We start from the raw sequence: 23,710 nt of genomic DNA, 5'->3' as shown, positions 1-23,710 counted from the left end.
TTCATCTCATTCTGTTCTTTTTATTATTATCTCACTCAATTCTTTTGTTATCAGGAACTATGGATTCAAGCAGACGTAACAATGTTGGAAATATGAGCTGACCTAACTGGACAGTTTCCAATCTTAAATCCAATTTCAAAACCCACTTTGAGAAAGAAAGAAAAAAAGGACATTAGAGACCTAATCCCCACCCAACCCCCTGCACACAACACCCAAAGCGAAAGAATATGAACAAATTTCAGGACAGAAATGCAAAAACCTACTCAGATTTGTATTGATAACAGGCAATTCCATGATGGAGTAAAGCACCGAGTTCAGGATCTGAAGTTCAAGACTGGGCTTGTTAGAGTAATACTCTTGATTGATCCTTATGAACAAATCCTAGCATCCTACGTAAAACCCCAAACAAGTAATAGGTATTACTTATGTTTAAGGCTGGTCCTAAGGATGAGGTATAAAAACAGGGAAGATCTCTCGGAAGGCTAAAATGCAGGTATCAGCACCCAATGTTAAAAATCATACAATACATTAGTAGAAAATCGTGCTTCCAAGATCAATTAACGACTCAAACACAACCAGAGACGGAAACAGAATTAGCTAGAGATCTGTCTTAATCATTTCACGTGAATGCAAGACCAAGTACTCGCCTGGTCATGATCCTGCCAATGCAAAACATTCTAACAGTGCCATCCTAAGAAGAGTTCCACCCTTCTGCTTAGGATGGCACTGTAAGTCTGCTATAGTTCAATGGGACTTGAAAGGTTTATCCTTTGCCCAAAAGAAGCACCATTGTGTGATTACTGTATTTCAAGTGATAACTGCAATACATTGCCATGTTCAATACTTATGCTGGATATATGTCTTTGCACCATACTCATCATATCTGTAACTTTTTTACCCCAAAAAGAGTTGCTCAGAGAGCTGTGTAAACACTTTTTCTTTTTTTTAAAAAAAAACATGGATATGATCATAAAATGTCTGTGTAGTTTTTAAAATCAACTTTGTTGCATCCATTCCTATGTTTTCAAATCAATAGTTATAAAAACACACTAATTCTCAATCCCTTTTCACTCTCCATTTGGAGTGATTCACATTATTCTATGTGAGGTTTGAGGTACTCTTGGAACAGAAGACGGCAACACAGAAGCGAACCGGTCCAGATGTACAGAATCAAAAAACCATATTCAGTTAACCTAAAGTCCTATTGGAGAAAAAAAGATATTTGAGTATATGGTTAGTTTTGTTTACTATCTGCATTTGAAGGGCTTCAAATTGTGACTGCATATACTATCCCAATATTCCTCAAATAAGCTGGTCCAATTACAGTACAATCCTGAAAACATTTTCTTCGGAATAAACCCCACTGAACAAAATAGGACTTACTTCTAAATAGACCTGCTTGGGATTGTTTACTTAGTCAACCAAGAGCCTGGCATGAATTGTAGCAATGCCCGTGGGACTGACTTTCTTCAGCATGGAACCAAAACAGCTACAGTCCAATGCAGAATTAAATTCACTTGCCCATTAAATTCAACTGTTTTAAACACATTTAACTGTATTACATAATGGCCATTAGGCATCTATTGCTGTTAGCCTCCATAAAACAGCTCTAAAAGAAACAATGCAAATTCAGGAAAGACTGCTAGCAATAAAGATTAAGACAGTATTGTGACCCACGACACAAGAAACAGGGAATTCGGCACACCAGATCCAGAAGTCTCTTTTTAACATTAAAAGAACGAAAGCTCCTTGATGTGAAAAGAGAATCATTGTAGTGAGATGTTCTATTTAAAGGAGGAGAGAAAGAACAGCCTGCACGTTGTTATATTATCTCTTTACTTGATTATTCAAGAGGTTAAAGCCATGATTGTCTAAGTTCTGAATATGCCCACCTATTTGGGCTTCCACTCCTTAACGGGGAAGGGCTGCGGCTTCGAGATGGCTGAAAGACAAACAAACAAAAAAAGCAAGGGTAAAATACCTTGGTCCCTCTTGAATTATTTTGTTCTGGACAGGCATCTCACTGAAAAACACTGATACCACACAGGGCTGTCTTAGCTGCAAATCCCTCTGTTAGTATCTTGCTTGGATTCTAATATTAATCTAGACGATCTACTTTATCAAGTGCTTAAAATTTCTGCCCACGCAAAGGGGGAACTGATCTATGTTGCCTTGAAATGAGCTGTAATTCCAGGGGATCCCCAGGTCTCATCTGGAGGCTGGCATCCCTACACTTTGCAAATTGACTACAGTCAAACAAAGATGTATCTATGTGTTTCTAGTCTTCTGGGTCAACATAAGCTGCGGTCCTGCCTCCACAGACACCAAGCAGAGCCCTCCTTGATGAGAAACATCCATGTTTCTAGGAATTTCCTTTCATGAAGGGGCTCAAAATATTTATTATATTTTATTTGCCTTTATTTCTACCCAATTCGGGGTCCCCAAGGCAGCAAACGTTAAAATGCTACAACATTATTTTTGACATTAAAAAGCATTGAAAATACCAATGAAAACAGAAAACCTGTAAAACAATGAAATAAAACGTATTCAAGCACATGGATGGGGAAGAGCGCTCTTAAGCATTAGTGCAGGGGTAGTCAAAGTGCGGCCCTCCAGATGTCCATGGACTACAATTCCCAAGAGCCCCTGCCAGCCCCAGCCAGGAAGGAGGCTCTCTTTTGCTTTTTGGAGCGCCACTTTGCTACATCTTCTTTGCAGGCATGCACACAATGTGAGGGTAGAATTCTACCACAACCTGGGACCCTTGTGTCTGTGGAATTGCCTCTACCTGCATGTGTGCACTAGGCAGATCTGATCACCAGAACAGGGATTATTTACAGTTCTTCCTGAACTTTTTCTGAGAGGACGTTGTCAGCGGCTTCTCCTGTTTTGTGAAACAGACCTCATGAAGGCGTGAGAAATATTTTTAGGGCTCTTTAAGGCCGAGCTTTCCTTGTGTGCTTTTCAATGAGGACCTGTGATTGAAGGGTCGTCATGGGAGGACAGTTACAGTGATGGAGGAGAACAACTTCTTTCCTGCACTGTATTTTTGCAAGATGACATTTTAGATGAGAAACATTTAAAACAAGATAAATTATTATTGGGAATTGCCCAGCACACTTGGCCTATCTGTACCTACGCTTATGTTACCTAACAAAAGATCTGTCAGCTGTATTCTCCAGTTCTACCATGTCCTGGTCCTGCCTGCATTGTTGGGGCTTTTAAGAAACAACTGCAAAGGCTGCCTTCGCTGCAAATCCCTCCATTAGTATCTTGCATTAATCCGGACAGTCTATTTACCAAGTGCCGGCAGTGGCCTGTGCCATGAGACAGAGGGCTCAAGCTGCGGCTGCGACTCTGGCTCCGGCCTCTGCTTCTGCTCCGACTCCTGTGAGACCACTGAAACAGAACACAAAACATGAAACAGGCCGGCATCAAGCGGGAAGCATTCCCCGTGGTTATGTTAGAACGTCTCTGTATGTTTAAAAGGACTTGCGTCTATAATAGGGCTGCCAGGTGGAACCGTGCTGGTGGTGAGGGGATTTGGGGGGGGGATGGGCCATGAGCGTCCTGATGTGCTGACATCACCTGGAAATGACATCAGTACATAGTAGACTTTGGGGGCGATGTTCTGGCTTTGGGGCCAAACACGATGGTAGAGTTTGGCCCCAAACCCGGAGCAGGAGACAGACTTGGTTTCTGCTCATGCCCACCTGAATCTCACAGAGACACTGTTTGCAGCTCCACTGACCTCAGGTACCACCCACACCAGGGGTAGTCTAACTGTGGCCCTCCAGAGGTCCATGGACTACAATTCCCATGAGCCCCTGCCAGTGAATGCAATGGTGGGGGACAGCATCTATGGGGGGAGTCACAAGTGGCGGCTCTGCAAGTCTCAAGTGGGGAGGATTGGTGGGATTTTCCCCACTTTCTTGGTCCCCTGAAAGAGAGGGAGAGGTGCCAAAGTGGGGGGTCACTAGGTCCCAGTGTGTCTGGTATCCCTGTGAACCTACTATCTTCCTGGGCTGAGAAGAAGAAGAGCAGGGCCTATCCTGCACACAATAGTTAGTGCACTTTCAATGCACTTTAGAAGTAGATTTTGCTGTTCCGCACAGGAAAATCCAGCTGCCAAAGCAGATTGAAAGTGCATTAATAGGCCCAGGTTTTTATACCCTACTGTTCCCTACCTTAAGGAGTCTCAAAGTGCCTTACTATCTCCTTCCCTTCTTCTACCCACAACAGGCACCCTGTGAGGTAGGTGGGGTTGAAAGAGCTCTAAAAGAACTGTGACTGGCCCAAGATCACCCAGCAGGTTTCATGTAGAGGAGAAGTGGTGAATCAAACCTAGTTCTCCTGATTAGTGTCCACCATTCTTAACCATTATACCATGCTGACTAAGGCCCCAGTCCTAACAAAGCGCCACACAACAATGGGGTATGCTCTAGCACAATCCAATCTCTGTAAACATTCAGGTCCCCTGTAAAGAGTATATGCATAAAGCCATGGTTTGCAATAGGCCATAAGGGCATTCATGGGCAGTTATTCTTTGGCATAATGAGAAATAGGAAGCTGGAAGTTTCACATCCAGAGCTCCAAGACTTGTCCTTTTTAAGCAAGAGGTGTGCAGGCCCCAGATAAAAATTGAGACTGTAGTGTGGGAGGAAGAGGCTTTAATGTTTCTCCCCAGACCTTTCATTAGGCATGAAATATACAAACAGCAGCACTGTTTGAAATATAAGGTAAAGGTAAAGGTATCCCCTGTGCAAGCACCGAGTCATGTCTGACCCTTGGGGTGACGCCCTCCAGCGTTTTCATGGCAGACTCAATACGGGGTGGTTTGCCAGTGCCTTCCCCAGTCATTACCGTTTACCCCCCAGCAAGCTGGGTACTCATTTTACCGACCTCGGAAGGATGGAAGGCTGAGTCAACCTTGAGCCGGTTGCTGGGATTGAACTCCCAGCCTCATGGGCAAAGCTTTCAGACGGCTGCCTTACCACTCTGCGCCACAAGAGGCTCATGTTTGAAATATAAAAACATCAAATTAGAGACATGACACAGACATGAGGGGCAGTGACCCCTGTACAAAACAGAGCTGGTTGCACCTGTTATTTTTCAAAAACAATATTGGGGAGAGCCACACGTAGGGCTCTCGGAGTCACCTGTAATTTGGCCCTTATCTTTGTGAGCACTACACCCATTTACAATGAACTATATCACCCCATTCCAGTGAGCCAAATCAGCAAGTGGAGGCAGGCATCAACTCCCGGATCCACCCTTCCATCTATATTGTTGTTAGCAAAGAAAGAAAGGGTAGGAATAATTTAGGGGCCAAAGTGTTAATTATCAGATTGGTTGCAGGAAGGAAAGGCAGACGGTGTTGCCTGATCATCTCGGGCCTTGTGGTCTCCATGCTTAAAACACAAACACCCACAAAGAGCTCTTACCAGAGCACCTCTTCTCGTGACTGCCTCTCCTTTTACAATGACAGAATCATTTTCCATAAGAGCAGGCCACACATGACAGGCCACAAGTGGAGCTGTGAAGTCGGAGTCATAGCTGCGACGGTACCTGATTGGATACAAGGAAGAACAGGTTGCAAATGAGTTAATAGCATGACAACCCTTTGATTCCGGAGCTCCCTGCCTGCATTTACTGAATTTTTTGAGATAGGTAGTCCAGAGGCTTGTACCCAACAACAACTTTGAAAATTCCCTCTGTGTGTTATCGAACTATGCCCCATCACCACCGAGAGGTGCATTGCTAGCCATCATGACAAGCGGCACATGCCAGTGAAGGTCATTGTACATGCCGATAAAGGTCGTTGTTGGAGAGAATCTCTGCCAAAGAAATTGCTTGAAACTTTCTCTTCACTACATCTTTGCTCACTCTTTCCCCCATTTTTCCTTGGAATGGTGAAAATCACTTATCTCAGTCAAACTTTATTGCTGTAGCCATTGCAAAACAGGTTAAAATTCATGAGCTATACTGGCCAGTATAAAGAAGTAGTGCTGGTTTTTAAACCCTGCTTTTCATTACCCAAAGTAGTCTCAAACCTGCTTACAATTGTCTTCCCTTTCTCTCCCTGCAACAGGCACCCTGTGAGGTAGGTGAGGCTGAGAGAGCTCTAAGAGAACTGCTCTGCAGGAACAGCCCTAAAAGAGCTATGACTAGCCTAATGTCACCCAGCTGGCTGCAGGTGGAGGAGTGGGGAATCAAACCCAGTTCTTCAGATTTGAATCCACCACTCTTAACCACTCCACCACACTCTCTATTTCTTCACATACCAATCTCAAATTTTCTTTGCTGAAATTGCAAATACTGCAGTCTAGTGAGAAATATGGTATGGTAAAGTTGGAATGCAACTTAACATTTGTTGTCTGGGGCAACTCTTTCTGTAGTGTTCCCCTGTACCATAATTACTATTTTTCTTGTTAGCAGCATATCTACTGACCTCATGGTGCTACTAACCATCAAGCGAAGGAGAACTTGATCATTTACACAGTGCTAGTGGCCAGTTAAGGGGGAAAAGAGGTCTAGTGGTAGCTAGATGTTGCCAAGCTGCATCTCTGCAGTAGCCTGTGCCAACCTTTTTCAGATCAGAGATGCCACTGACTTCTGGCCAGGTAGGCTGCTATAGGTGCATCACTTCTGGGTTGATTGTCTCCCTGTGATTTAAATCAGTAAACTGATGGGTCCTTGGAGGTGGCTGACCAAAGCAGTACACAATGCTGAATGGGCCGTGATTGGTCACATATATGCATAATAGCTTGTGAGGGAAAATATTAGTAAATATTAGACCCTCCGTGCTTACTTAGCATTGTGACTATTGAATCATTTATTCAATTAAAGATTGCATCTGACCCAACACAAGCCATCAGGATGTGCAATCAGCATTTGAAGAAGAAAAGTTGGTTTTTATGCACCACTTTTCACTACCTAAAGGAGTCTCAAAGTGGCTTTCAATCACCTTCCCTTCCTCTCCCCACAACAGACACCCTGTGAGGTAAGTGGGGCTGAGAGAGCGCTGACAGGACTGTGACTAGCCCAGGAACACCCAGCTGGCTGTACGTGGAGTAGCGGGGAACCAAACCCATCTTACCAGATTAGAAGCTGCCACTCTTAACCAGTACACTGACCTGGCTTTGTGTACATACGTCGTACGATCAGGGAGAGTAATAACTAGGATTGCCAGCTCTGGTTTGGAAAATACTTGGGAGGTTTTGTGGGTGGATCCAGGGGAGGGAGGGGTTTGGGGAGAGGCGGGACCTTAGTTGGGTGCAATGCCATCGAGTCCACCCTCCAAAAAGCCATTTTCTCCAGAGGAACTGATTTCTGTCACCTAGAAATCAGTTCTCATTATGGGAGATCTTCAGGCCCCGCCTGGAGGCTGGCAACTCTAGTGAGGACTGCGAGTTGGTTCCAGAACTTTCCATGCCATTAGTGGTGGGGCCTTCCTCCAATGGAAGGAGCCTTCCACCAACATGAAGAAGCCTTGCTGCAATGGAAGAGGCCTGCTCCACTCACAGAATACGCCTCCATTTGCAAAAGGGAAATTTAGGACTCGATCCAATCCCTTTTGCATTCATCAGGCTTCACAGACATTTTAGTCTTTCTCTTACTTGTACTCGTTAAAAAGTTCTCCCTCGGTAGCAAATGAAATATCCAGAGGAGGATCCAAAGTCTGCATTGAAAAGGCCACACGACACAGTTCTCGGATTAAACTGCTGATCATGATAAAGTCAACCTCTGGCGGGAAGGAAATCCTAGGATTGATGTTCAGTGCATGGATTACTTCCTGAAAGCAAACAGAAGAAAGGAAATAATGCTGAAGTGACAAAGCCAATTTCCAGTTCGGGATAGAGCCTCATTACTTTGACCTCCTCAGACTCATTTTGGAAGGATGGGGAGTTATGTTGTATTAAGATAATGCATGTAAACTATGCCTTGAAAAAACAAACCATGTATTCAATATCATAGCATGTTGACATCAATTAAGCAGGTCCTTTTGCACTGACGCATCGAATTCAGACATCATTTGGTATAAAAATAATTTTGTGCCACATTTCCCCAGAATTCAAATCACTATATTTATGATTTCCTTTTCTCTTCTCCCATATATGCATCATGTCATTGTTTAGTCTGGGGTGGCCAAATCGTGGCTTTCCAGATGTCCATGGGCTACAATTCCCATGAGCCCATGTTGGCAGGGTCTCATGGGAACTGTAATCCATGGACATCTGGAGATCCACAGGCCCTTTGTGTGTGTGTGTATGTGTGTGTGGCTCAATGTGGCTTTGCTTACCATTTGTTCCGTTTATCATTTTAACATAAAGTAGTTCAGAAATTCTCCACTTAATTTCAGTTTAGATCTCCAGAATGGAGATCTGTTAGCTTCATGGAGTTGGAAGGGCCTTCTGTCTAATCTTGACAGAAGGCCCTTCCAACTCCATGAAGCTAACAGAGAGATCTGAAGTGCAGACAAAGGAAAACTCAATCCAAATCCAGCTTTCCTCTTTTACAGCTCATGTTGCTGCTCCTGGTTATACCACTGTTTTCTATTTCTTTTTGTTTATTATGAACTTGGGTATATTTTATATTATCTTCTTCCCCTGAATGTAATAATCTTTTAACCTGTATTTATTTTGAATGCATAAAGCACGGATCTAGGGCTCCGTAGATCCCTGGAGGTTCATGGGAACTCAGGAGGGGGTCCACGGCCTTTCCTCTCCTGTCTTAATGGACTCAGCCCCTAGCTAGGGAGCTGGCCACTTCCTTGGCTCCCCTTCCCCCCTCTTGAGCATGAATGAGTTCTCTTGCTGTTTCTGCACCTGGGCAGAAGCAGATACTCCCACCTTAAAACACCGCCTGTCTTTCCCCCCACCTCAGTTCTCGTCAAGCCTGCTTGTTGATGTGGGTGATGATATCACTTCTGGTGACATGTCACTACTGGGGGTGTGGCAGGAAGGTGTTGCCAGCTGACATCACTTCTGATGCTCCCAAAGTCTAAAAATTATTTCAGGGGCTCCTCCATGATCAGAAGGTTGAAAAAGGCTAGTATAAAGTGTTGGACTTTCATTGGAAGAGGATCTTCTGCTGTTTAGACTGCCAGTATCTTATAGAGGGATTTTGGCATTTTTAGTAGTATCTTGAAAGAAAGATGAGCCATAAATACAAGGGAAATAGAATAAAGCATCTTTATTTTATTATTTCTAAAGAATGCAACCACATAAGACAGTTCACTGATTGCCCAAACTATATTTTAAAAGTTTAGAGTCTGTAGCTGTATCATGTGCGTGCAAAATATCCTCACTCCATTGCCTGGCCTTAAGAAAGCATCAAGTACTAAGTGATGTGAAAGACTTGTAAACTCAGACCCTGGGCAGCACCTGCTGCTTATCAGAGTAAACAGCACTGACTCCAACAGACCAGTGGTCTGACTCAGCATAAGGCAGTTTCATGTGTTCCAGGGTGGCAAGAGATAGACCACTGCCTGGTCCACCAGGCTTCAAATGTGCATGCTTCGTTATGCTAAACAGGTCAGGGAAGGAGCACAGTTTGCTTTCATACTTACACCGACGCTGGACTGAACATCATACAGATCCTCCTGCCGAATAATATAGTCCATCACTGTGTCTTCCATTGACTCCGGCCCTGGATAATTTCGAGTCAGAGTCTTTCTCACGCGCATTTTGAACTGTCGGAAGGCCTTCTTTGCTGCATGGAAGGACTCCTACAAAAAAATTGAGTAGTTTCATCCAACGGCCCAGGAAAAACCAGCCAGAAGTAGATTAAAACTGGTGGATAAGGGAGTCTGTTTATATTGCTTATTACATGTCTTCCCGTTACTTGCCTAGAAGTAAATATTTGGAGATCTGAAGCATGTGTCTGGGCCTAGTTTGTGACTTCAAATGAATGTTCTCTGGAACTTGAACCTCATAAGCCACACCAGCTCCTGCAATCTCATCACGTCAACAACATGTTTTACGGGGAACTGTTGACCCAACAATCATCACACCCCATCCTAAGTCCCGTAGTGCATCTTCAGATCAATCTTTGGATCATGTTATATTTTAAAAATTCATGGGGGGGGGGAGGTAGCATAACAGAATGAGCAATGTTAGCAATACTTTAAAGAAACAGAATTTCATACCACAGCTGCCAGATAGATTATTTTCTGTACCATCTCCAGATCATCAATATAGCTCCTCAAGAGAGTTTGAGCATCCAGACGTTCCTGAGCATAAATGTCCCTGAATCGTTCCACAAGATGAGCATGACGGGAAGCATTTGTGAGTCTAGCTCTGCCAGGGGACATGCTCTTCAATGGAAGCGGACTAGGGGATCTGCTTCGGATGGGAGAAGGAGATCGGCTTCGTGCAAGCCTGTAACATTTCAAAATGTCCTTAAGCAAAGACTGTTCTAAGCTACTCGCGTAAGAACTAGAGTTAAAGAAACAACAGGCAATAACAATGCAATTTATCAATACAATTATAATAATAACATTAAGGTCCTTGAGGAAAATCTGTCTGTTTTGCATAACATTGCAATCATTAATGGAATAACAATGAGTGACTCCACTGTTCTGGGCAACTGTTTTCTTTAGCTTACCTACTAAGCTAAGGCATCTTGTTTCAAATTTTGTTCTTACTACCTTCATTAAAAGCACTTTGTCTTTAAACAAACTTCAAGCTTTATTTGAATAAAAACTTTATGGTGCTCTCTCAGTCTGTGGGCTTTATTTTCTCAGGTTCAACTAAGGAGAAATAGAAAGCTCTTCTCCAATTCCTAGTTCCTTCCAGGACAGCTAAACAGAAATACTTCTTTACACAGGGAGTGGTTAAAATGTGGGATTAGCTGCCAGAGGACGTACTGACGGCCACAGGTATAAGCAGTTTTAAAAGGGGCTTGGATAGATTCATGGAAGATAGGTGTTTCAGTGGCCACTAGCCATGGTGACTGAGGGGAACCTCCTCATTCAAAGCCAATAAACTTCTGAATCTCAAAACCAGGAAGCAACATCAGGGAAAGGTCTCTGCCACTATGCCTCCAGAGGAACTGGTTGGCCACTGTGTGAAACAAGAAGCTGGACTAGAAGGACCACTGGTCTGATTCAGCAGGGTTCTTCTTATGTTCTGAGGCAGTACAACACAGCTATTCTATCTCTCATGACTGTTTTTCATATTGTTGTGCCTCTCACATTCAACCTCCTCTTCAAAAGCCACTTCCATAAACACATCAACAGTTCTTCTTTCAGAATAACAAGGGTGTAATTCTTCTTCATCAACAAAACCTCAGTGTGTACCTGAGCTTGAAGGACAACACGGCAAGAGGCCTTAGTTCATATGAAATTTAGCTTTTAGTGGCCCCTCAAACCAGAGGAGGGCCCCTACCTGCTTTGCAGAACAGATTTCTGAGCACCAAGGATGGCAATCTCGTCCTTCAGTATTTGGACCTGCTGCTCAGAGTCCTTCAGTTGCTCCAGATTCCTCAAAGCGCACTCTTCTTTAGCCTGAGATGCCTTCAGACTTAATCACAGAAAACACATCTGATCAAAAGAGGTTCTTCTATCCACAAAACAGCTACGTGGAATCTTAGAAGTTAATAACTAGAAAGAGCTCCAGTTACCAAAATGCAGGTTGGGAGAACTCAAACAACATTTAACCTCTACTCACATTTTATAGTTGAACTAGCTTGATTTACTTCAATCAAAAGCAGTATGAAGTTTCTTAAAGTGCAATCCTAAACAGACTTATACCTTTCTAAATCCATTGCAATCTGTGGAGCTTATAAAGGTGTTACTCTGCTTAGTAGGGATGAACTGGGGATCTCCTGGAATTATAGTTCACCTCCAGACTAAAGAAATCAGTTCCCCTGTAGAAAATAGCTGTTTTGGAGAGTGGACTCCATCGCATCTTCCTCCACTGAGGTGCCTCTGTGCCCCCAACTCCCACCCACTCCCAGCTCCGCCCCCAAAGTCTCCAGGTATTTCCAAACCCAGGGCTGACTACTGCTTAAGAAATCACATGGAGTTCTAAACAAAGGCTGAATAGAGGACAATTAATATAAACAGGTAACCAGTATGAAAAGGTGATTCTTGTCTTTCTTATTTCTGATTTATTGGTAGTCTTCATCAAAGTGCCATCCGGATAACAACCGCTTTCAAAAATTATTTCATCAGTAGCAAAGACACCAAAGGAGGCCTAATAGACCCTGAAGTAAATTTCAAAAAGTAATCAAATATTTCTCAAAAGCTGCATCATAGTTTTAGGTTTTGAACAACACTGCAAATGAGAAATTCCTAATGCACAGATATGTGATATGTAATCAGATTATTCTGAAAATTTAGAATAGATTCAGGTAGGTAGGTGTTTTGGTCTGAAGCAGCAGAACAAAGGCTAAGTCCAACGGCACCTTTAAAACCAACCAAGTTTTATTCAAGGTATAAGCTTTTGTGTGTTCGCATACTTCACACGGTCCAAATCACCTTACAATCCAACATTATGATCATTTTTTTTAAAGTATGGTATTATGGGCCCACATTGCAATATTCTGCAGCCATGCTTCATGATGTCAAATTGGCCTAGCTGCGGCGAGTAAATAAAGTAATTTTTAATAATGATTCATCAGCCTCTTATGGTCAAGCCAAATGGGGTCTGGATTTTAGTCTCCCACATTCAAATTCACAGTCTTTCTTCAATGGCTTGTCCCTCTCCCATTCCATGGCTGGACTGTTAATATTTTACATAGGTGTTGCATGGCCTAAAGGTCCAGTCTTAAGGAGACTATACTAATTGCTGAAGAAGGACAACAATATTCTAAAACTGGATTGAGTTGTCAGAGAGCAAGGAATGCTAGAACAATGGTTACAGCCAAATTGCTGTTCTAACGGTTACTCTCAGGCTCTTTATTTATTTATTTTTAAATATACCTCTCCAATACACCTCTCCAATATTTATCTTTCACAATTCCCCCAAAATTTATAAATATACCAAACCTTTAAAAAGTCGCAATATAAACCTTCAAAACAGCAATATAAAATGCCAAACAATAATATCACCTTATCAAATAAGACAAACACTTCAAGCCATATTAAAACAGAGTCCAGCACATACCTTAAGAAGTACTAACATCTGCTTATAGTATGTCCTCAAATTCTTTTAAAACCATCAATGCCAGAACCCAACTAATGGATCTTTTAAAAAGAAAAATCTTAATACTACCATTCTGCTACGCAGATAACATTAATGGGGCATCAGAAGAAACTTATCTCTGTATGTTTGACTTGCTAAAGGCTATGAACAGTACACCACATTGTTAAACCAATTCAATTGGCATGGCTTCTGAAGAATTCTAGGAACCAGGGTTTTCTGACTGTGCCAAGAATTATTTACTGAAGTCCACCAGGAGCAGCCTTATCAGCTTGATCAGCTTAAAGCTGTAATGGGAACTACCTTCTGAAACCACGACAAAAAGCCAACCATAATGTTCTGTCTATAATTCTGTCGAGGACCAAGCCTGAGGTCCAAGGCAGGATTGTAAGCCTGCAATGTAGTTGACCAATGAGCAGTTAGATCCAATCTGCTAGATCAAGTAAATTTGAACTGAAAATGACCGATAGCACGCACAGGTGGGAAGATCTATTGTGGGGCTGGGATATATAAGTTGGGGTTGGTTGTGGGTTTCTTAGCTCAGTCTTGCTTCATTCTTGCAGCATGTCAGGGTCCTAAGAGTTTAAATCACTTCCAGCGTCCGTGCCCCCCTGAACCCATGGATTTAACACATAACATTTTTTAACAGCAATAACATCCTACAATCTAGTTTCTTTCATTTTCTATTAACTGGTGCAAGGACTCATCCCTACTTATTTAGGACAACTGAGAACAACAAGCCATTAATAATACACAACATGAACAAATACATAACAAGGTCACCTGGAATAGGGTTGACAGGTTCCCCCAACCACTGGTGGGGAATTGGGGAGGGGGGGAGGTAGGGTTTCTAGTTCTGGGTTTGGAAATTCCCAGAAATTTGAGGATGGAACCAGAAGAAGACAGGGACTTTAATGGGATTTAACTCCACAGAGTCCACCCTCCAAGGCATCCATTTTCTCCAAGGGAACTGATCTCTGTAGCCAGGAGATGATCTGCAATTCCAGGGATTCCCCAGGTCCCACCAGGAGGCTGGCACCCCTAATCTGACACCAACTTTGCAAGATGACTTAGAACAGTCAGCCGCCTTGCATCATGTTGTTCTTACTCTGCTTTTAGCTGAATAATTTCCTCCTCTGCTGCCAAAAGAGTAGTGGCTGATTTGGTCTTGGTGTCTTCGAGAGCCAACTGGGCTTCTGCAAGACTGCAAGAGAAAATCAACACCAGAGAGATGCCTTTAATGTAAAACACAGGAATTTCCCCAGCATTTTCGGTAAAACCAGGTTCATATCATCTCAGGAGATTTGTTGTGTTTGGAAAGTCATGCCCTTCACCATAAGAAGCTTGTCAAAGTCAGGTGAACTGTAATGGTCACTTCCAGGTTAGGCTTCTCTCTACTCACTCTACGCGGGCCTTCCTTTGACCCAGAAGTTGCAATTGGTACAAAATGCAGTTGCTGGAGTCCTCACGAGATCATCTTGGAGGTCACATGTCCAGCCTATGCTGAGGCACCTGCATTAGTTACCAATGAGCTTCCACATCAGGTTCAAGGTTTTGGTTCTTACCTTTAAGGCCATCCATGGCCTGGGCCCTGCATATCTGAGAGACCACTTGTCTCCTTATGCTCCCCACAGGGCTCTCCGCTTGACAGGTATGAATTTGCTGGTTATCCCCAGCCCTGGAAGGCATGCTAGGGCCAGGGCGTTTCAGTCCTGGCCCTGATCTGGTGGAATGAGCTCCCAGAAGAGCTGAAGGCCCTGACAGAGCTGTCAACGTTCCGCAAGGCCTGTAAGACAGAGCTCTTCCACCAAGCATTTGGTTGAGGCCAGGCCCAAGATCTGGTCCCTCCCTGCGTAGGCAATCTGCCAAAGTTTTCCCTCAATCTCATTTTCTTAAAGAAAAGATAGTCTCCTTGGTATGAATGTTTTTAAACATGCAAGACTGATCACTGGGAACTCATAAACAGTTAATTCCTATTTACATGCAAGCGAAAGCCAATCAAGTTATGTTCAATCAAACATACACTTTTCCATTGTATTTGCCATGGAAATTTGCACAGATTTATTTTCACTGCCATAGTAGAGGTCACGTATCCAGCCACAACTTTGTATTCCAGAAATGTTAATGTGGTTTGATCAAACCGTGATGCTCACTGCTACAGGTCTAGATGACACTAAATAAATAAATGAACCTGAACCTGAATGTGGGTTGTTCTGAGTAGATCACACCTTGCACAAAAGAAAACACTTAGCATGATTCTGGAAGGAAATGCTCCAGCTTCTAAAAAGAAAACAAATCAATCAAAAACAACTAAATTTAGGGCCCATGTATTTTGTGAACAATCCCACAATTAAAACCAGCCCTACAATTAAATGTAACAAACTTCAAGCAATGGATTCCAGCTAAGATAGTTCTCTATCTTCCATCTCTGAGGAAAAGGAGACTCTATGGCTTCTGCAAAGGTGCGTAGTTGGGAATCACATCACACAACTGATGATTTCCCTACACAGTCTGTAGAGCAGCACATTTCCAAGCATGACAAACATACAACATAATCCCCTAATACAACCATAATCAATCAGTTTGAAATCTACATTTCCCGCCCTCCAAAAACATAAACATCTTCAAAACCAGGTCTATGGTTGAGGCCGGCACCTCAAAGGAAGATCTGGACCCCCCCCCTCAGGGTTATTCTTGGCAGTGACGTGATTATTGACTCCTTGCCCTCTGGGATTGTGTGGGTTGGGTTAGGCTGGGTAAGATCCACCACCTGTTGGGTCAGGGTTGGATTTTAGGCATGACGTTTATTGTATTAGGGGGTTTTATTGGGGTTTTTATGTGTTGTAACTCGCCACAAGCCTTGTGGGAGTGACGGGCTATAAGTTTAATAATAATAATAATAATAATAATAATAATAATAATAATAATAATAATAATAATAATAATAATAAAACTCTCTTAAAGGTGGGGGAGGAGAGAGACAGAGAGAGAGAAAGATATGAATTATGGATGGAAAATATTTAATGATCCTACTCTTGCTGGACAAGGCTGAGCTGCATACGAGTGGCGTTCAGTTCTCTCTCCAGCTGTTGTATTTCATGGTTCCGAGAGTTGGCCAATTCCCTCAGTTGCCTTTCTTTCTCATATGATTCCTACAGTGAAGTATAAATGGAGAAACGAGACACAGAAGCTGTTTTTTTTCTTTTTTAAAAGAAAATCTATCAGTATGTTTGGGAATGTTATAGTAAATCCTGCAGGCATCTTGATTTTAAATGAAGATATTACATTTATTTAGGAAGAAAAAAAGCCCAGCCCTCTGGATGCTGGACTGAAAAGCCACAGTTGTTCAATAGAGAGGAAACTTAAATATAACCCATCAATTCAACCTAGTGAAAACCCTAGCTCCCCCAGGGCATGTTGAGAGGATAACATGGGAGGAAGGCTTAAGTACACTTCCCCCCCCCCCCCCGCCATGAACTGTGGGCCACATGTACCTGGGAATTAAGGTCCAAGCACAGAACTCCCAGAAAACATCTGGATGGCAGGAGAGCTTTGTAAGGTCTGATTCTCTAGTGAGAGAGATCAAGACAAGACGGTGCTGTCAGGTGACTGAAGCACCAGATGATAACTACTACATCTGCTTCATGAAGGATGGTCTCATTGCCGGCAAGCCATGTAAGTCTGTACATCCAAAGAAGACCAACACAAATAAGCCCTGGGTCTGGAATTTCTGTCTGCACAGGGAATGAGTGGCCGTCAAAGATCAGGGCCCTAACAGAGCTATCACAGCTACACACCCACCAGGCCTAAGCTTAAGACCAGGGCTGTTTTATACCATATGGTCCACCCTCTCCTCCTCTCCGTTTTCCTCCTTCCTCTGCTGGCATATGCTACCAATTCTGCAGGCCAGACGGAGGATGGCTAGGGGAAGGGAAGGGGGCTTGGTTAGTTGCTGACAGTTAATTGCTAATTTTAGTATTTTATGCTGTTTTAATTGTTTTAAACCGTGATTGTTTTATCTTACTGTTTGTTGTGAACTGCCCTGAGTCCATTCCCTGAGAACGGTGGTATACAAGCTGAATAATTAAAGTAATTAGCCACATGTAACTATCCATTAGAATAGGATCTCTGGTTTAAAGATTAAGATTTTGGGATTAAAACTGGTATCCGTAAACAAGAAACAATTGTGTGCCTCATGGTGAAAAATTCAATCTCCCATTCAAGGGAACCAGGAAAAATACAGGTTAGAACGAGCAGAGCATTCTGACTTTCTCGTCTCTCCTTTCGCAGCTCAAAGGGCCCCCCAAAATGCTGTTTCTTGGAAGCAGCATCTCAGGGGGCATTTTGGACTACAATGGGAAGAGAAGGCAAGACAGCTGAAATCCTTCCATCTATGGAAATGCTCTGCTTGATCCAAGCCATAAAGTACTGTAGTGTGACGTCTATCTTGACAGACAGATATCCCAATTGTGCTTCTTATTTATGTCTATAATTTAATTTGGACACCAGATCAACCTCAGGAGGTTCCAGATCAAATCAGGGGAAGCACCACAAAGCACATAGTAATGCAAGATGTCTAGTGGTGCTTCTTAAACTGTGTGGTTTGCAAGTTACAATGCAATTAAGAACTGTTCATCGTACCTGGGAGAGAGAGAAACTTGTTTCAAAGGGCTTTCCAGGAGCAGGGCTAGAAAAACAAGTCCCCAACCATGGTAGAAGACGAGATTTGATTGTTTCCACACCTGCAAAATGTCCACCTGTGCAGATGAGTGAAAATGAGCAAAAACATACATGGTAAAGTGGTTTAAGACTACGTATGAGCTCACCATTCCCCATTGCACACACATGCATGTCACTTGTACGTACAGAACGTGTAACAACCTTACCTTCTCGAGCTGTCTGACTAAGGATGGTAAACAGTTGCCCCTGAATCGTGGCACTCAGCTCCATGATTTCACAGCATCGGTTCAGATTCTGATCACATGAATTTATCTGCAAATCAGAAATGTTTCGTTTACTCTATCATCGTCCTATTGGAACTTTATTGTTCGCCTGGTGTCATTTTGTCCCCTGCGTGCATCAGAGGTCTTGAGCATCAAGAAGGCTAAGCAATGTGGCAGAGGCCAAAAGGCTGAGGAAAGCAACATTTCACAGATGGTAAAGAGCATTTGAGTGGGCATTGGTAAGAACAAGGAAACAGACTTTTGTATGTACCATATCAGTGTCCCACAAGGCATTAGGGGGATCCTAAAAGTGATATAGCCAGCAGCACCCTTCTTCTTCAGAGAATTTCTTCATAAATTTCACAGTTCAAGGGCACTTCCCTACTACACTACTCATTTAACAGTCACTCCCTAGTACTGTAGCTCTGCAATCTAGGGATCTACAGCCAAAGAGTTAAGAATAAACCAAGAGGGTTACTAATGGCTACCACTGAATGTACACAGTTGGGAGTGTCACTCTTCCCCCACATTTCTATGGCACATTTCTTCTTGACTGGCACTGGCAATGAGAACAGTGGATATAATCTATTTATTACCAGAATTAATACTCAGGACTACATTAGGATTAAGACCTCTTTTCTACAACTGCAAAACTACAATTTGGGGGGATGTGGTCTATGAATGCTAAACTAGCATTAGATTTTGATGTGTATAATGTAGATTTATTCTTAGATTTAGGGAACTCCTGTATACTGAGAAAGGAAACATACAATGGTCAACTAATGCTTTTCTCTGTTACTTTGCCTAAGACCAATAGCAGGTTCAGAGCTACCAGTTTAATCTAGCAAAATACTGAATTTCTACTAATAATGAGGAAGGTTTGCACTTCTTTATCAAAGTACTAACTGGTGTAGGGAAAAACAGGAAATAGGGACACAACTGGTCTCAAGTACAAAAAACCTGTAACAACAGGCCATGGAAGAGAAGAGGGGGCTTTCACACATATTAAAGAACACTTTCTGTGCGCTTTGTGATTGGATTTTACTGTGTGAGATGGCAAAATCTTGCAAACGGTCACGCAAGTGGATTAAAAAAGCATTATTTCGCATGTGTGAAAATGTGTGCCCTAATAGATTGCACAGATCTTTAGCGTAATACACCGTACTCCAGTTGAAACTCTTTTGCCATTTTATGCTCACATTTGATTTGTCTTCAAGTTTCAGAAAAACAACAACACGTGGACATGTTTAAAACCTATGTCGTTTTGCATTAAGAAGTCAAGGATGTGTAATGTTTTGCCTCTATGGACCCAATAGTTTATGGTACATATACTTCAAATTGCTTGGGAAGAGCTCTGTACAGCCTCTTGAAATGGGAAAGTCCCAATGCACCCCACTTTGAGAAAAGTGGGACCACAGCATAGGAACTAAAATTAATGCGTTCCCATCCTACAAATGGAATTTAAGTAAAACTGTAAATTTCCAGCAGGGTTCAGCTTGTTCCAGCAGTTGGTGGTGGGGCGCAAGCAAAATTCCTGTTCCATGGAGCACAAGAATCTTTACACAAGTGCAAAAGGCACTTCTTCCGCCAGAGTAAGGAGGATATCTGCACGGTAGCAGGCAGAACCGAATCTCTGCAATCTTTAGTGTGACATAATCCCAAGAACCAATCGCCAAGCAGCGTGGGGACGGCGAAGAAAGGAGACTGGAGCGATCAAGGGCTGCAATTGGCGGCCGCCTTTACATGTTGTTGTTTCCAGCCTATCGCTAGGTTCTGTCGCTATGGCAACCACCACACTATGGAAACCGGCGTCCTTAGCGACCGCTTTCCCGGGAAATCCTTCCAGACACGATCGAAGGCGATTCGTCTCCCGCCAGAAACGGGCCAGCCAGCACGGCCGCCCGGATGCTCGGCTCTCCAGCGGGGCAGCAAGGCTTCTCTCCTGCGCCCCATGAAGAAGACTCTGAGATCCAAAAGTCTGAATTGGGAAACAACCCGTCGCACAAGCACCCTTCCCACCCTCCAGTCCCCGGACCCTCTCCAAATTTTAACATGGATGGAAAGAGAAAGAGGATTTGGCCTGACCAGAGGTCCCAAGACCCCCCACACACACACATGCACACGTACACACGTGCACACGCGGGCCCCCGCCCCGCCGAATGCGAAGGCCAGCCTTGCCCAGCCGTCGACTCACGTGATAGTCTTTATACCACCGCTCCAACTTGTCTTGCAAGACGCCGCAGGTCTCGCTGTTGATCAGCCTCCGCAGGCCCTCGGCCATGGCTGGGGGGCTTCGGAGAGGGGCTCGTCCTCTCGTCACGGGGCCACTAGCATCGGTGTGCCCGCCTCCCCCCCGGTTTCGAGCCACCCCAGGGGACCAGAGGGGGGAGCGACCAGCGAGGAAAGACCCTCTTCCGCGGGCGGCCCCGGGCTAGGCGCTGCTGCCGCGTGTCCCCGCCGCCGGCCTCCCTCTATGACTGGAGCATTTTTATACGGGCCGATTGTTCACCCAAAACTGACGTTGGCTGGCCTCGGGTGCCAGGGACGCCACGGCTGCGCGAAGAGGGCGCTTTGGTTGTGGCAACGCCGAAAACCCCGCCCTGCCCGCCGCCTCTCCCCTCCCGGGACAGAGTGGATCCGACGGGAAGGACGGGCGAGCGGGAGCCTCGCTGCAGGCAGACTTGGGGCCTCTGAAGAAGGGGCGCCCACGCGGAAGCTTATCCCCCCGCCTTAAGCTTGGCTCGTCTGGAAGGGGCCCCTCCTGGACTTGGGCGTTGCCTGTAGCTTCCTCTGCAAGGAGAGCTCTGCGAGAACTGTGACTGGCCCAACAGCTGGCTGGCTGCAAATGGAGGAGTGGGGAGTTGCACCCAGTTCTCCAGATTAGTGCCCGCCACCCTTTAACCATATCGCAACCCTGGCTTCCTCCCGTTGCTTCCTTGCAGCAAGACCGCGGCTTTTCAACCCGAGTTTGAACCCCTGCAGCCGCGAACCCGGCCTTTACCGGCCGTCAGAGGCGCAAAATGTAACGCGAATGACGCCCAACGCACACTTCGGCCAATGCTTAATAGACCATGATTTCCGCAAATCGCTCCCTAGCACTTAGGAGGCCCCTGAAGGGGTTGGGATTTGAAGGAAAACCGCAGGGAGAAGCCTCGGTTTAAATAGGTTCTTGTTAGGTGCGTGTCGGACCCATCGCGATCCCATGGACAATGATCCTCCAGGCCTTCCTGTTTAAATAGGAACAAGGTTCAAATTGGAGGACTCGGCTATGGGGAAGCTCCTCTGAAAAAAAGAAAAAAACGAGAATAGCCGGGTTGTAAGTACCTTGCTTTTCAATACCTGCAGGAGTCCCAAAGGGGTGTAGAATCGCCTTCCCTCCTTCTCCCCACAACAGATACGCTGTGAGGTAAGTGGGACTGAGAGGTCTGCTGCTCTGCAAGAACAGCTCTAAGAGAACTGTGCCTAACCCAAGGGCACCCAATTTGCTGCAGATAGAGGAGTGGGGAATCAAATGGGGCTCTCCAGAAGAGTCCACCACTCTTTAACCACACCACCACCCTCACTTCATGCAGTCCTTCAATTTATCTTAAACCAAAGTCTTTACAGTTGACTTTCTAAAAACGTACACTAATTTTAATAGGTTTTAAATTGTGTAATGTTGTTAATGTTTTATTGTTTTAATCACTGTATTTATAAATTGTGTAGGTACACTGCCCTGAGCCAGTCTTGGAAGGGCGGTCTACAAATTCTAATTAATAATAATAATCTGCAGAAAACATTCTGATATTTAACCGTTTGGCAAAAGTAGTAAATAAAGGTGTGTGTGTGCTCTGTAATCTGGCAAGTCTTCAGAGCAAGTCTTCAGAACAAGGGGAGGATGTAGAAAAATATGACCATTGAAAAGCTAGAGAGTTTAACTTTAATAAGGAAGATGGAAACCTGCACATCTTTTTTTCAGCTTCTGTTGTTAAAATTGTACCTAAATGTACAGGCCACAATACAAGTTTGTTAGTCCCTATGGTTGTTGTTACTCTTTCTTGATTTTGTTGCTCACAGGAGATGAAGCCAACATTCCTATAAAATGTGGGTCTTCCTTCTGACGAAACATGCATAGGATTGTTCTGTAGCTGCCCCTCTGGAATATTTAAGACACCCTGCAAGAAGGCAACAAATTATGAATATCCTCATATTACATCTGAGATCAGGCAAGAATTCATTGCTGCTGTTGGTCCCCCTTGAATCCCCCCATTTCCTAGTATTAGTCCCTATACACTTCCTTCTAGGTGCCTAAAGGGAGAAAAGGGGAGCATGAGAACCATTTTGATCTTTTGGGAAGCTCATCAGTTCTTATTACAAAGACTACAAATATATAGTTCTTGCCTGCTCTTTCCAGGTTCCTACCTACACTACATATTTATCTATTTGATTGTACTGTATATTCTGGCTGACCTTGGAAACTGCTCTGATTGCAGTGTTCAGTTTCCATCTTATAAGCATTAGGATCTCTCATGATTATTTTAACATTGGCTCCCTTCACAGTTTCTCCTCAGACTGGCAGCATGAGGACACTGTCCTTCCTATAAGGACCACCTTCAACCTACATGCTGATAAGCCATTCAAGCCAAAAGAGACGCAACATGAACTTTGTGAGAGGCAAAACAAGTCAGGGAATGCATCTGTTCCTGCAAACACCTACACAAAAAACCTACACTTTTGTGAAATCCTTCTGCCAGAACTGACCACGCATCTTCTTCTTTTTTTTGCCATATCAAAGAGGAAATGGTGCCGTAACATACAAGTCAAGAAACATTTCCCATTGATTATTAGATGATTATGTAGATGATACTGTACATTATTAGTAATGTACAGTAACCAAATTGGCTTCACAAAAATAAGATGGTGACTGTACTAAACTACCAAGTTTTAAAGCCATGGCTCAGTGGTGGAGAAGCTGCTTTGCTTGCACAAGGTTCCAGGTTCAGTCCCTGGCATCTCCAATGAAGAGGACTGGTCAGAACCATAACAAGGGCAAGGACCCACAAAGCTGAAGGACACATAAAAAGTCATGACTCAAATAAACATTGTGCATTTACCTTTTAGCCAAAATAATTAATAAAGTGCAAAGGATCACAATTTTCTATTCTTTCTTGGGCACAAAATTAGTCCCTTATGGCTCTGGGACCAGGTAGTGTGTGACGCAAAAGACCACAATCTGGGAACTTGGAGAGCTGCAGCTAGTCACAGTAGCAGCCGTGAATGTGGTGGGATTCAGAATACAGCAGCTTCGTGTTTTCAAAAGCTTATTGTTAAGTCACTATGCTATCAGGATAGGGTTGCCAGGGATGGGCAGGTAGGGAGGCCAGATCTAGGTAGAGAAACCCCTGGAAATTCAGGATGGAGCCTGTGGAAAGCAGAGTACAATGCCATAAAGTTCCTCCAAAGCAACCTTTTTTGCCAGGGGAGCTGACCTCTGTAGTCTAGAGATGAGCTGTAATCCCAAGGGATCCCTAGGGGTCCCACCTGGAGGATCCTTTCTCCTTTGCCCTTCCCATTACATAAATAGGGTTACCAGCTCTGTGTTGGAGAACAGCTGAAGACTTTGGGGTTGGAAGTGGGAGT

General features: G+C 43.9%; 1 protein-coding gene and 1 long non-coding RNA gene across 4 annotated transcripts; one reads left to right on the top strand and one right to left on the bottom strand.

Annotated features, from left to right (window-relative positions):
• SPATA18 (spermatogenesis associated 18) lies at positions 1-20,646 on the bottom strand. Of its 3 annotated transcripts, XM_077301980.1 has the most exons (13): positions 20,286-20,646; positions 18,035-18,140; positions 17,790-17,905; positions 16,182-16,300; positions 14,257-14,352; positions 11,391-11,525; positions 10,151-10,382; positions 9,572-9,730; positions 7,620-7,795; positions 5,445-5,568; positions 3,301-3,399; positions 1,893-1,942; positions 1-1,201 (listed from the first exon to the last, which is right to left on the bottom strand). In XM_077301980.1, exons 1-13 carry the CDS (start codon positions 20,370-20,372, stop codon positions 1,189-1,191), a joined length of 1,512 nt encoding a protein of 503 aa, XP_077158095.1. In that variant the 5' UTR covers positions 20,373-20,646; the 3' UTR covers positions 1-1,188. The 3 variants fall into 3 exon arrangements, with proteins under 3 accessions (XP_077158095.1, XP_077158094.1, XP_077158096.1); XM_077301979.1 differs by lacking the exon at positions 1-1,201 and having other exon boundaries at positions 1,819-1,942; positions 20,286-20,645; XM_077301981.1 differs by lacking the exons at positions 1-1,201; positions 14,257-14,352 and having other exon boundaries at positions 1,819-1,942; positions 20,286-20,641.
• Positions 20,647-20,678: 32 nt separating this feature from the next.
• LOC143819883 (uncharacterized) lies at positions 20,679-23,423 on the top strand. Its single transcript, XR_013225138.1, has 3 exons — positions 20,679-21,497; positions 22,148-22,296; positions 22,631-23,423. It is a non-coding gene; the product is annotated as an uncharacterized LOC143819883 (long non-coding RNA).
• The last annotated feature ends 287 nt before the right edge of the window (positions 23,424-23,710 follow it).

Source organism: Paroedura picta, chromosome 10 (assembly GCF_049243985.1).
Source record: "Paroedura picta isolate Pp20150507F chromosome 10, Ppicta_v3.0, whole genome shotgun sequence".
Taxonomy (NCBI): domain Eukaryota; kingdom Metazoa; phylum Chordata; class Lepidosauria; order Squamata; family Gekkonidae; genus Paroedura; species Paroedura picta.
Note: the sequence above shows the minus strand (reverse complement) of the source record. Positions and strands in the feature narration are given on the sequence as shown.